This window comes from Athene cunicularia (genome assembly GCF_003259725.1).
Source record: "Athene cunicularia isolate RWA chromosome Z unlocalized genomic scaffold, athCun1 chrZ_part2, whole genome shotgun sequence".
NCBI lineage: Eukaryota > Metazoa > Chordata > Aves > Strigiformes > Strigidae > Athene > Athene cunicularia.
In genome coordinates this window covers 752,304-766,032 of record NW_020799143.1, presented here as the reverse complement: position 1 = coordinate 766,032, position 13,729 = coordinate 752,304, and the positions used below count along the sequence as shown (strand labels likewise).

At 34.9% G+C, this 13,729-nt stretch overlaps 1 protein-coding gene across 4 annotated transcripts in view; it reads right to left on the bottom strand.

Moving 5' to 3' along the window:
* The window catches only part of CHD1 (chromodomain helicase DNA binding protein 1), a 53,314-nt gene that overhangs the window by 32,363 nt on the left and 7,222 nt on the right, over nt 1-13,729 (bottom strand). For 3 of the 4 annotated variants that reach the window (XM_026866068.1, XM_026866069.1, XM_026866070.1), the window contains exons 3-7: nt 5,035-5,239; nt 3,949-4,050; nt 2,579-2,646; nt 1,507-1,656; nt 952-1,232 (exon numbers count right to left, since the gene is read on the bottom strand). In XM_026866068.1, the coding sequence (XP_026721869.1) occupies nt 952-1,232; nt 1,507-1,656; nt 2,579-2,646; nt 3,949-4,050; nt 5,035-5,239 (806 nt within the window). The remainder of the gene's footprint in view (nt 1-951; nt 1,233-1,506; nt 1,657-2,578; nt 2,647-3,948; nt 4,051-5,034; nt 5,240-13,729) is intronic. The other variant, XM_026866071.1, reaches the window with a different exon arrangement.

Sequence of the window (13,729 nt, the reverse complement as noted above, 5' to 3'; positions counted from 1 at the left end):
AACATCATCTGGGCAGGAAGAATATAAGAAGCTTAGTTTCAAAGGCTTTGACCACAGCAGTAACACTATGTACTGGAGCAGGACAAACTAGAATATGGGACAGCATGGGAGGAGAAAGTTGAGAGGAAGTAGAGTTCAAGTCCTCAGATGGGTCAGAAACTTTAAAGACTGAGCATAGCTAATGGAGAAAGGTAGCTCTGAAGTGCAAGGGGCTCAGGGTTTGAGGTTTTTTTTTGTGTGTGTTTTTATAATTAAAATCCTGACTTGCAGACTGAAACACGTAAGCAGAACTTCTAGGCACTGCATCCCATTATTGTTGGAAATAAGACATGCCTACCACTATTCACAAACTTTTCAGAGTTCACATGCAAGTGCACCACTGAAATTTCAGATGCATTTTGTCGTCACCCCACGCACTGCACTGTAGTGACACAATCTGTACAGCAATAACTGAAATCATAACCTCAGTGGTTCAGCCTTGCCAACACCATCTTTCAAGCTTCAGGTTACTAGTTAGCTCTCCTGTCTAGTCAGCTTTCTCCACTCCACTGTATATAATTTATGTTGACCAAGTACCACTACACTGTATAAAGAGTGTCATAACAATATGGTATGCATTTATGCAATACAGAGTTATCTTCCACTTCATTTTTACTTTCTACTTAGGTATGCAATTCTTCTACATTTTACTTTGCAATACTTAAAAGGGACTTTAAAAGGAACATCCATATGAATAAGACAGACAAAACAAGATAATGTTTTGGTAACCTAAAATTATTAGCATTTATAAACCCCACAGGTGACCTACAGCTGAGAACATTGGCTGAAGTTGCACCACAACTTTAGGATCTTAACACTAAAAAATAAAAATAAAAATAAATATATATATATATATATATATATATATATATATATATATACACACACAAACACACACACACACACACACACCTCCTTTTCGGCCAACTCGACTATCCATGAACTTCTCTATAGTTTCAAATTCATCTTCTTCAGTTTGTGGGACATCTTCTCCACAAACTTCTAACAAATCATCAGAATCTGTCTTGGTTTCTTCAGCTTCTTTGTAACTAATATTGACTGTTGCCTGGCGACGAGATCCTCTCTTATCATAATCATCATCATCATCCTCTTCTTCCTCCTCCTCGTCCTCTGATGAATCAAGCTGCCTCTTTTTCAGTCCTGAACTCTTTTTCCCACTTTTTGGTTTAATTCTTGAAGACAAGAAGGTACAACAGAACAATAATTTTCAACTCTAAATTTTCTGTATTGCTTTCTGAATACATGTGTTTCATGAATGCAACTTTCAGTTACAGCAGACAGGAAAAGGTATTCACTAGAAAGCATTAGTATACTGTCATCTTTTGTGTCTTGAAAAAAATCGATTTTTAATAAGCATTAATGTTTTCATTTTCACATATAGTAGCAGTAAATATTCAATTCTTTATTAGAAATAGTACCAGAGTATCCAAATGTATGATTTCTTACCTGTTTGGAGGTTTCCGGCTTTTGACCTTGTTTTTTGGCTCATAGTCAGATTCGCTCTCATCACAACTGCTTTTCTCCCTATCTTCTTCTGATTCAGTATCAAAACCAGTACCTGATACTGACCCTGATCCCGACATTTGCCAGTCTTCACTGCAAGTATTGAAAAACAAAAAAGAGTAACTTACCCTGTGAATGAAAACCTGATTTAAAAAAAAATAATCTAATTTGCTTGTCAGACAACAACATACTTGTTCAGAAGAGCCACAGAACATAAATTCAGGCACTGGATATATGAAGTGGTTTAGTTATGGGTTCCTAAACTTAAATATCTTTCTTGTAATGGAATATGTTATTAAATGCAAGCAAATTCTTAAGTAACAAAAGACTGGGTAGCAGCTCATTACCACGAAAGCACTATTTTGCACAGTTAAGTGGGTTTTTTTGTGTGTGCCTTTTTTTTCAGCTACCATTTATTTTAACATTATACTGGCAACCCTGAACACTGAGGTGATTCATGAACTGGGAGAAGAGGAATGATACAACAGTTCAATTTCTACACACCATTCATAAGAAACACAGGTCACTACCTCTCACTGCCACAATGACAACATATAATCGTTTTCACAAAGTTTTTGATTATTTAGGAACTAATTTCCACTTAAAATTCTTTGCTAGTTCACTACTATCAGTACTGTAATATCTTTTAAACATGTCCAAGGGAAAAGAAAACAAAAAAAGAATTGAGCATTAAGGGATTCTAACAAATTTGTTGAGACAACCTATTTAAGCAGTTTGCCATTCCTACAAGAATTTTTAGGGAGGGCCTTCATCTCAAAAATAATCTACAAGAGATTATTTTAAAAATAAAAGCATTGATGAATGTTTTTGAACAATACCACAGACTTGCTCAGAAACTAATATGTTCCTTTCAGAATTTATTTTAAAAGTCATTTGGAAATGCAAGATCAAGATGAAATAAATGGGAATTGAAGAATTTCAAGTGTGAAAAAACAAAGCATGAATTATGAGCATAGGTGACTGAAAAATTTGAGATATTATGAAAATATCTTACTCTCTGTGTTTTTTCGTCTTGGTTTCACTGGATGAATCATCTACAGAATCTTGACTACTTGATGAGTTCTGAAGGTGAAGAAAATAAAACCAATTCATTATCACAAAAAGAATGAAATACTTCTACCATTAAAAAGATAAATCAGCTTCCACTTCCAAATTAGAGGAGTATTATAAATATTTTATGCTATTCATCCCCAACAGTGAAGCTCTTAATGCAGAATTAGATAAAGATTGCTATTGTTTTTGTATTTATCCATCTATGAATACATTGTACTAGTACAGCTCTAGAGAACATCACAAAAAAACCTGTCTTAAAAAATAATCTTTGTGCCTACATAAAAACAGTCATTGTTTAAGCTGCCCCAAGTTAATCAAGACAATGGTTCTAATAAAATCCTAATAAAAATCTCCTACCCTTAGGAGCTTTCTCACCTTCCACATTCTTTCACATTTAAACACCAGTTTACGAAAATTTTGAGAATAGCATCTTTCTTCTTTCTCTATGCTCAAAGGAAAACCAAGAACCCTCTTTAAAAAAAAAAAAAGAGATTTTCCTGAAAAAACAATCTCATCAGGATTAAGTTTAGGTTTAAATTATCGTGAAAAAAAACTTTTAGAATGAGAGAACAACAGCTGTAAATTAATGTTTTAATGATAGGTGATTCTGAGTTTTAAGTTTTAATGAGCTACTAAGCCACAAATAACAGAAATCGAACTAAAGAAGTGTGACTACATTGCATAACTTTGATGATGAAGAAAAATTCCATTTTAATTTAAAAATAAATTCCATTTTATAGTCACTAGTGTCCTTAAAAGATGTTCTTACTGCACAAAGTCGACATTTCTTCAGCCTATGTTTTAGGTTTTAAAATACTTGGAATACAGGTGTCATTCTTAAACACAGTAAGTCTCTTGCAGTAATGGTCACACAATTTGCAAAAATGTAGTTTTCTACTCCATACAGAATTTCTGTAAGCCACACCAGATACCTTTATACACAAACAAGTTGAAAAAAGTTCTTCTAGCATTTTTAACAGTCTTCACAAAATTCAAGAAGCCAAAAATACAACGCAAGTCAGTATTGTGTGGTTTGCATATTTTGTCCATACATTACAGAATATGTACCTAAAAATACCACATAGTCAAGGTTTCTATAATTTTGGCACAACTCACTTGAAAACAAGTAACTAGAGATATTTTTACTTTTGCTTATAAGAATGTCAGTTATTTGAATGTTACTTCTAAAACCAGACTAAAACCAGACTTTTATGAACACTGGGAGAATATATCATTTGGCTCTATGTAGTTTTATTCTAACATATGAGACAGATACGTTTACATTTTAAAAATCTAAATTATGTTATTCACCTCTTCTGAACCACTGTCTGATGAGGCTGCCTTCTGTTGTTGTTGCTTCTTAAGCACTGCTGATCTCTGCACAGCAAGTATACTTGGACTTGACTTCCAAAACTGAACAGGAATGGAGATACAAAAGTAATTTAAACATACTGTAAGCCTCCAGTTTACCACATAGTTACTTTTCCTGAGTAGCATCACTGTTAAGACTGGGCCTAATTTTATCAATTAAAAAATTCACTACAAAATACTGCATGCAATAATAACATCAGATAGATTTTTAAAGCAGTAAGATTTCTGCAGAAGAGAATGTTATATAATAATTCCCAGGACAATTTCTATATCATGTTTAACAATGGCTGTGTAAGTGTTGCTAAGGTAAAAAATTTATAAAGTAAATTTTTTAATTGACGCAGATAAATCCTTTCAGACCACTTAGCTGATATGCTTTTGTTTCATACAATAATACTGAACTAAATGTACATGAACAAAAATGTAACAGAGAATCCTTAGCAGTTTTCAATTCTTGTGGGAATTAATATATGACTACCTTTCACAAATACTGTCTGCCACCCCAATTAAGTCCATATAACACAAGAGAGTGCAGGAAATTTTGGCGCACAGGATTTAAGTGATTTCTAAACACCATTTCCTGAATTTAGCTGACTTATTGATAGAGAAAGCCAACAGCATGTAAGCCTGAAATTTTTTTTACAATCATTCATTGATACAAGAAGACTAAGCATTAAAGAAACAGTGTAAAAATAGAATTTTAGAAGTAACATTATGTGTTTCTTTGTCCTCCTTAAGTTCCAGTAAATTAGTGCATGTTTCTGCATGGTGAAATTTAGGTAAGCATTTAACTTAAAATACTTACAAAAGGGAGAATTCTAAAAGCATCAATTCAAGTACTTATCCATGAACAACTCAGCCCAATGTTTAAGACAGCTCAGCACATGCATTCGTTAACTCAACCAAGTTAAAAATCTAATCAAAAGCAGTTCATTACCTCTTATTTTTTTTAAATGAAAACTGCACAGAAAGATTTTTAAAATAATTATTTCCCCCACAAACGGTTCATTTATGTGTTTTGTTTACCTCAGATCCATCAACTTTTGGCAGTTTATCCTGAATTTGTTTCTTCTCTCTAGATGTGTCAGACTCTGATTCTGACTGAGTGCCTGACTCTGAGCCAGAGTCAGAGTCACTGCTGCCTGACTGGCTGCTGCTTCCATCACTACTGCTTCCAGAGCTTGAACCAGATCCAGAACGTGATGCTGACTCAGAATCTTCATCTGATCGGCTGCAATGAGAAGTCAGTAGGATATTACACAATTGCCAAGGTAAAAGGATTAAACTATAATATATAAGACTGTTATATATAAATTATTGTTTTCAATCTTTATAAGAACAGTACTCCTTAAAAAAAAAAAATTTAGAAGCACAAAAAAAGTTATACAGACTGTATTTTTCTGTTAAAATAACAGCAGCAATATTCCCCATGCAGACAACTCTAAATTTGTCACTGAAGTTATGACTTGTGCCAGGGCACTTTCCTTGGCATATACTTGAGCTGCCAGATTATTTCACCAGTACATTCAATTTTGCAACAGATTTAACGTACTTAGAAACCACAATAATTAAAGATAAATATTTATTTTATGACCATTTAAAAACTTAAAAACATTTAGTTTTCTACACCAACTTCATAAAGTAGCGAAGTTAAAACTTTAAAAGACTCCTCATTAGGTTAATACTACCACATTTCAAAGACCACGAGAAAACCCATCAGAATCATACTACCACAGGCCAAAATAATTTAAAATTACCTACACATTTACTGGAAACACTTAAAAAACAAAGTAAACATGAAGCTAGAATCAAAACTGATAAAACCAAAAGCCTGTATCAAAACCCTAGATGATCTCTGCCAGCACAATTCATATGGCTGACAGTCAGCCAGAGACAATGAAAGATTGGAGAGAGAGGGCGGATTGGTCATTGTCTGCCCTGGAACATACTTAACTGACGTTCTAAAACCACAAAATAAAGCAAAATTGTTCCTCCTTCTGTTTTTGCTAATATCAACAAAACTATACCAGTAAAGATGATACTAAGCTACCCATAAACAGACTCCTGTAGACTGCACCTGAATCAGTCATCTGCAACTGCCAACTTTGAAAGAAACAGACGATGGTGAAGCTTCCTTGTTCTGAAGGGGAAAATATGAAGAAACATACTGCTGCTGGGTTTCCTTAAGCCAAGAGGAAAACTAGGAAGCAACAAGGATGCTCCCAAACTTTCTGTTTCTTTCATCAAAGGCTTACTTAAGGTATAGTGCTGTAACACTAATCTCATTTGTCAAATAAAACAGGACACTCACTATAAAATATGACCAGAGTGTAAACTGTTTATCAAAAACTAAAGGCACTTCATGATTATCTTCCAAAGAGATTTTAATTGTAATAGTGTTCTTGTACACAAATGTTACCTCACATTTAATGCTGGATACACCAGTCCATTATAAAACAACAGCATTCCTCAGCACAGCAAAGTGCCATAAATAAACATCAGGGGGACTGTGGAAGTCAGCACTAACTATAAATGAAGAGAATCAGAAGAAAATTTGGCATGTAGAAAACTTGAGACACAAGTAAATACCAGCCAGACAAGTCCCAGTGACAAAAAGCCATCAAAAAAGTGTAAATCCTACATAACTTTGGAGAAGGGAATCAAATACTGCCATGCAGGGCAAGGCTTGCTCAAAAAGGGCGATAATGTGAATTACCAAATTTTAAAAAAGATGCAAAGCACTAATCCATGAGGATGGTAATTAAGTTAGCTTTTCATATACACTAACACAGTGCTAACCATAGCTTCTGTTCCACATAGAGCCAGAGGCAACCCAAGCAAAGTACCTTTTTACTAAGGTAACGTGGAGGAACTGACACTATGGTGAGCCATCTTACTCAAACAACTTGCCAACATTAAAAATTAAATGCTGCAGCCTCTGTAACATCTTATCAATGCTTTCTTATTCCACAGTGTTAAACCCGAACAAGAAAATGGGAAAAGACAAAATGATTAGCAGCAAGTAATCTTAAAAGAAGGGAAACAGCAAGGACTTGCTAAAATGTTTATCAAATCATAAGATGCTATGGCAGTATTTACACATGCTTGGAGAGAGTTTGAAATTAACTAGTAAAACGCACTATAGCAGTGGACTAGTCTATGCTGGGTTGAGTTTACTTCAACTTTAATCATTCAAATGAATTTCCACACAGATGTGTGGAAATGCACTAGCATTTCTACCTGTATAGTTCCTCATGTGTACCACATACTCTCAGAGGTCTTGATGCAACTACAGTGAGTATAAAAAAAAAAAAAAAGAGATTAACAGATATGACTTCATTTCTACTGCGTTGTGAAGAACTTTCTTGCTCACTGGCCACAATACAAGTAACTGATAGGCTGTGAGGACTACCAATACATATTTATTTCATTGTGTCCTTTCACACGATGTTTCTACCAGGGCTTCAGCAGAACAATGACTTGGAGGCACAACCTCGACTGTCTTTGTAGAGGTTGTACTATAACCCAGAAATTATAGGGAATGGGGTAATACATAAGTAAGTTCTTCATAAACATATGCAATAAAGACACGTTGCAGATCACTGAGACAGTGCTGAGCAGCACTGTGTGACAATAACTATAAATTCTGAATAGCTGCAATAGTCAGTAAAGCGCTCTCCTCTGAGAAATTTAAAGGATTTGAACCTATAGTAACAGTGAGATCACCAGGCAAAACACACACCAAGTGCTGAGTTTTCAGCATTAAAATATTTTCAAAATTTGAAAGGAAATCGTAATTTTTCTTTTTATCACTTAAGTCACTGCAGTCAAAGATCCAAGAGAACATGTTCAAAAATCAAAATATCACATACTTCTGGGTGCAGACTGTGTTCCTGCCTTTCCTGTACTTGAAAAGTTAGGTCTAGCACTTCTAATGACAATCTTCTTTCACAATGTGTGACACTATAGTATCATAATTTCAAGCTATGATACTGGTTTTTTTACTTTTTCAAAGAAAAACTACTAGCTAATTTCAAGTGATTTACAGTAACACAGGTGTCATCATGACAAGGCTGAAGAATAAGGAACTTAGTTCAGCCATTCCCTCTATCAAGGTCACTGTCTCTGCTCTCACTGAATTTTTTTCTTAAAAGAGGAAAAAGGCAGGACAAAGGTGGGAAAAGGGCAGCAAAGAAAAAGAGGGGAAGGGGGGAAAAAAGAATAGAGGGAATAAGGCAGGGGAAAAGCATAGAGGGAGAAAGGCGGAGGGGGAAAAAAGGAAACTAATTCCCTACCAAACTACCTGGAAATGCCAGCAGTTAAAAGAAAACTGTTTTGTATCAACACCACAAAAAAACCTCTACTGCCTAACAGGGCCAGCCACCTATACAAACAGAAATTGAATGGAAATTTTCAGTCAAAGACTTACTTCTTAATTATCTCTAAAGGTATCTACAAGGCAAACAAAGAAAGAACAGACTTAATTACTAACTGGGTTTTTTCTTGGTTTTATTAATCTTTCATGGGAAACAGTTTAAGACTAGCACCAGACTAGACTACCAACTTGCCAAACTACTGATCAACTTCTGATATAAAGGACGACCTTTTTTGTTTTTTAATTAATACTTGTAAGAAAGCAGCAGCAATAAAGTAAAAACATAGACCTATCTAACTTTTTATAAAAATCAAGAAAGCCACTTAAATATGAAGAGACTTGCTTGGGACAAAGAAAGTATTAAGTAAAGAGGAGAATAAATTACCTTTCCTCTCACAACAAATGTAAAAGTAAAATACTCTGTGGCATTTCCTAGCTATGTCTCTTAAGCAGTGTCCATCATGAAAAAATGGGGTACTGAAAAAGTCTTACTGATAAACCTCTATAAGTAGTTCTCAGTTTCAACTTCTATTCATTCAGTCAAGATAGCAGTTTGCTACATCAAATCAATTCATCATCCAGAGACCAACCATTTATAGCACTTCACCTCTGCAGATGTAAAATCTCCAGGACATTTTCTCTACCTGGCTATTTATTTCTGTACTACATGTAGTGCTGACCTTGACAAAATTTAACAATGAGTCACTACTTCTCATTATCACATAAGCAGGATCCAGAGTTACTCTGCTTCAGGACTTAACTGAGAAATGTATCTCTGAGTCAGACTCCTTGGTGAGAGGAACTTCTGCTAACTGATGTGAGGAATGCCACGATTTAACTAAAGACTTTACCATCCTATGAAGAGCCAATCGTTTCGCTGCAATATTTGACCTACAGTGTTCATGAAACAGAAGAAGCTTCCCCGTCTCCCATACCCACCACACTTCATTGTAAAACAAAACTACTGGCACACGAAGGCAGCTGTGTCCAAACGGGGATGCACACTCCTTGGAGGTGTGTGAGACAACCCATGGGATATGTGAAGAAAATACTGGAACTTCTGATTTATTTTTAATCTGAAATGCAAAACAAACCCAAAACAAAAAACACAACCAACAACACAGAGAAAAAAAAAACCTAATCAAAACCAAATCACAAATTCAGCTTTATGAACATTTAATATATGGATTGACACTGGCAATCTCACTCAGTCCGTGTCTGAGGGTCCTGTGTCACATATGGTAGGTGAAGTTTCCTGGGGGAAGTATATGCTCCACAATGCGTAAGAGTGACAATGGCACGATCACTTCTTCATTCCCTTATCTGTGCCCTGTGACAAACTGCAGTTTGCCTCTCCCTGGTTAGGTGGATTTATGCATTATGTTACTTAATTTTAACCAAAACAGTGGACTGAAAATAACACTAATACTGTGAGTGCAAGTGAACAACAAGAAAGTGGCAGAGCTGACACTTCTACTCTTGTACAAGCTCTTCATCAGCTGCGTTGCAATGAAAAGAACAATGATAATATAATCACATCTGACAATAAACTGGACCCAAAATGTTGGAATTATCAAGACTATTTCAGTATTTACATCCACTGTTGTTAATTAACTCCACTCTATCTGTATATTGTACCTTGAGATAGTACATGATAGTATGAACCATCACAGTCAGAAAGACATTTGAAAACAATCTATAACAAAGACAAACCTCATTTTTTTCCAGCAATGTTTCAAGTTATGCAACATTCAATCCTGTACTTTTCAAAATTTCACTACATTTAACTATAACTGTTTAGAAGCCTCTTTTGACGTTCTTTTACCTAAGAGCAAGGAACAAAAATGCCACATGTCACTCGAGAACTCACTTCTTGTGCTGTAAAAATGGCTAAAATAATGCATTTCTTTGTCAGCAAAGACTGTTGAAAGATGCACAGAAAACACTGGTGAAGATTTGAAGAAAACAAATCATGCACTGTAGGAGTTTGCTCTATAGTTGGATGAATGTACAGATGTTCCAATTTACCATATTTGCTAGTTTCTGTTTCAATGATGAAATGCACAAATAACTACTTTTTTGTGAGCCACTAAAGGAAACATGTACCAGAAAAGATGTTCTCAACAGCAAATGACTTAATTAAAACAAAGAAAGTGTTATGGAAAAAATGTGCAAGTGTAACCACTGACGCAGTGGTTGCTTTGACTGGAATAAAAACCAGATTCTAGTGAAGGTTATATAGATAGCATCATACATGAAATTCATCCACTGCATCAACTACAGACAAGCTAATGCACAGAAGAATCTGGAGCAAGAGGTGTACAAAGTGTGAAAGGATGCTACCGATGTGGTTAATTAAAACAGGACCATTAAATACTGTTTACAATACTTTGTAATGAAATGAGGAGTGACCATAAAAACCTTTTCTACCAAGTAAGGTTCACTGCTCAGAAGCATTGCTGACCTTGAAGATTAGTTTTTTGGTGGGGTCTGGGGGCTTTTTTTGCTTTAAAAAAAAACCCACAAGTCTTCCAAATTTGCTGATCTTTTCTGTGAAAACAAGCAGTCACCAGTAGTATGCTACCTAGCAGCTATTTTTTAAAAAATAAACACACTCATTGTGTTTACACTCCAGGTGAAGGTGACATTTTAATGATGAGAAAGCAACTGCTTTTCTAAAGAAACTCATGCTATGGAGAGAGCATTTTAAAATCAGATGTTTGGAAAGGTTTCCACTGTGATTCTTACTGCCCAAAACAATGCGTACCACCTATAAAAGCCATCATATCTATACACTTAAAAAGTTGGAGACAGAAATTTCTAACTTGAAAACTCTTCCAAAAAGATTCAGTGGGTTTTGAACCCATTTGTTAAAAACATAAAACTGCAACCCCTTCTGATTAATTTGCAAGAACTGACTGACACTAAGGGAGATGGAAATTTACTAGCCAAGTTTTAAGAAAAACCTTTACATAATTAGTTGATGGGATTGAAAAAAATTAGTATCATAATTTAGTAAGTGCAGTCAACAATGCACTTCTCCCATCTGGAACCATGTATCTTTGTGAAATATCTTTTTCAGCTATGCCAGCCATTAAAACCAAGTACCAAAACAAACTGAACCTAGAATCATACCTTCAAAACACTGTATTAAAAAGTGTTAAACCAAGATTTTAATAAATAAGAATATAAGATAATTCTTTTAGCGAGTGCAAAAAGGGTTTTTTTGCCATTAACAAAGTAAAATATTTTCTTATATGATTTAATAATTATCTCATCCTTCTAAAATTTCTACTTCTTGTGTATGTTTTATAATGTAGGTATTTGTACAGCAGTGTATATATATATATATAAATACATACATACATACAGAGGTGTGTACTCAATTATTTTTTATTGATAGGAGTGCATAAACAAAAATTTGTGGCCACTGTACTAAGGAATTTAAAAAAAACATAATGGAGAGAAGCTGTCCTTTCTCCCTAACCATGACACATTAAGCATGCCTTGGCTATTAAAAATTAACATAAATCTGTAATCCCATGAAAGGAATTAACCCTCTTCCACATAAGCAATAACTCAGATTAAATCCTGATCATGCTAAATGCTAAATCTAAGAGTTACTCTAAGAGTAAAGATGGAATTATTTAAGAAAAGGTACACACATTTACACACACACATGCACTCAAGAATAAAATTTACATCTGTCACCTCCTGACAGTAAAGGGGGAACTCAGGAACAAGGAATTTAGAAGCTTCCCTTTAACTAATCCTACGTTTGTTCTGAGTTTCAGGAATTTTCACAATTTGAACAATGAAACACTCTCAGTCCTCACCAAAACAATCACCCGTTGGTGAGGGTTCTACAGTAACTTTCTGACAGTGTTACTGATGCCCTCTCTAATCCCCCCTGTGGTATCAGTAACAAACAGGAAGAGCAGATTCATCTTTTTAAAACAGTGTCTCTTTTCATAAACATTCTAAAGGGCCAATGAAGAACTGGAACAAACAAGCAGAAGTGAACAGGCAGTATTTCTTAAGATTGCTGTCCTGAAACTGAAGTATAAACCAGCGCAAAACAATACAGAATTTAGAAAAGCCATAGATTTCAAATGAAAAATAATTTTTTGGTAGTTTTCAATTTTAGTACACACAGATTTCACACTGTATCATGACATACTGAAAGTCACTTTTCCAAGTGTTTAAACAGATAGTGTAATAGTTTCTCTCTTTTCCCATGGAGTGTGGCATCACTGATATGACTAAGGGCAACAGCATGCAGAACTCCTATTACACTGCAGTGCCTACCAGCATCACCAGAAATTTAGAGACCTTGTTTGTCAAAGTTTTTAAAACTTAATTGTGGGAGTTTTTGAAGTTAATAGGAGAAGATATATAGGATACAGATTTCTAGTAGCTCATGAATTTTTTTTTGATCTGATGAAACAGATGCCTTAAAAGCCTGCTATAACAAGGCAAAAACAATCATAATCAAGCTCTAAAAAGCTTATAGACCTCTCTCAAGCTGAAGAGAAGTAATCTCTTATTTTAACAATTTGTATCAGCAGAATACCAGTTTAATCTGCCTTGAAGTGGAAAGGAAAGGATATACATTCTAAGAATAAATGCATATTTTCTATAACTGATAGAAGCTACCATTGCAAACCAAATGATAAGTGACAGCGTTTCACATCCTACTAAAATTTGATTTTTTAAATACTTGCTGCATTAAAGACAGAAAAACCCTTGTCTGATAGCAAGACAGTTTTACTTTGATTCAAGAAACAGATCCTGTTTAAAGATACTAAAACATAACACAAAGGGAGCTGTGAGGTAGTTATAACACCCTTGGTCACTTTCTTTTCCACTTTTGCCTATGGTATTCTTTTATTGTGCCCGCATTTTTTGAGTCTATAATCAATTCCTTCTCTTGCTAAAGAGTTTTAAGTATTATCTGATGTAGTCTAGCTGGGGTCAATAATTTGACTAACTTTTGCAGTAACTAATGCCCATTAGTGCAAAGTTGCACCACTGACCTCCACAAAATTAATCACTTGAACTGGCACTACTAATTACTGAGATTCTTGTATTATATCTCTAGGGGTAGGATGCAAAGAACATTAAATATTTTCTCAACCAAGGCCTGAAATACTGTCACGATTACCTATCAACTGCTGCCTAATGCAGACTACATAAATATTATCTTAGGATCAGCAGTTCTGGTCCCCTGCTCTTCAGAGATCCCCTTAAAGAGAAGGAGAGGCAAAAGTGCACTATTTCTTGCCAGTTTCTGTTCCTGAACAGGCCAGGATCATCGTCTTTGTTCCAGATGTTTTTATTGGAAAT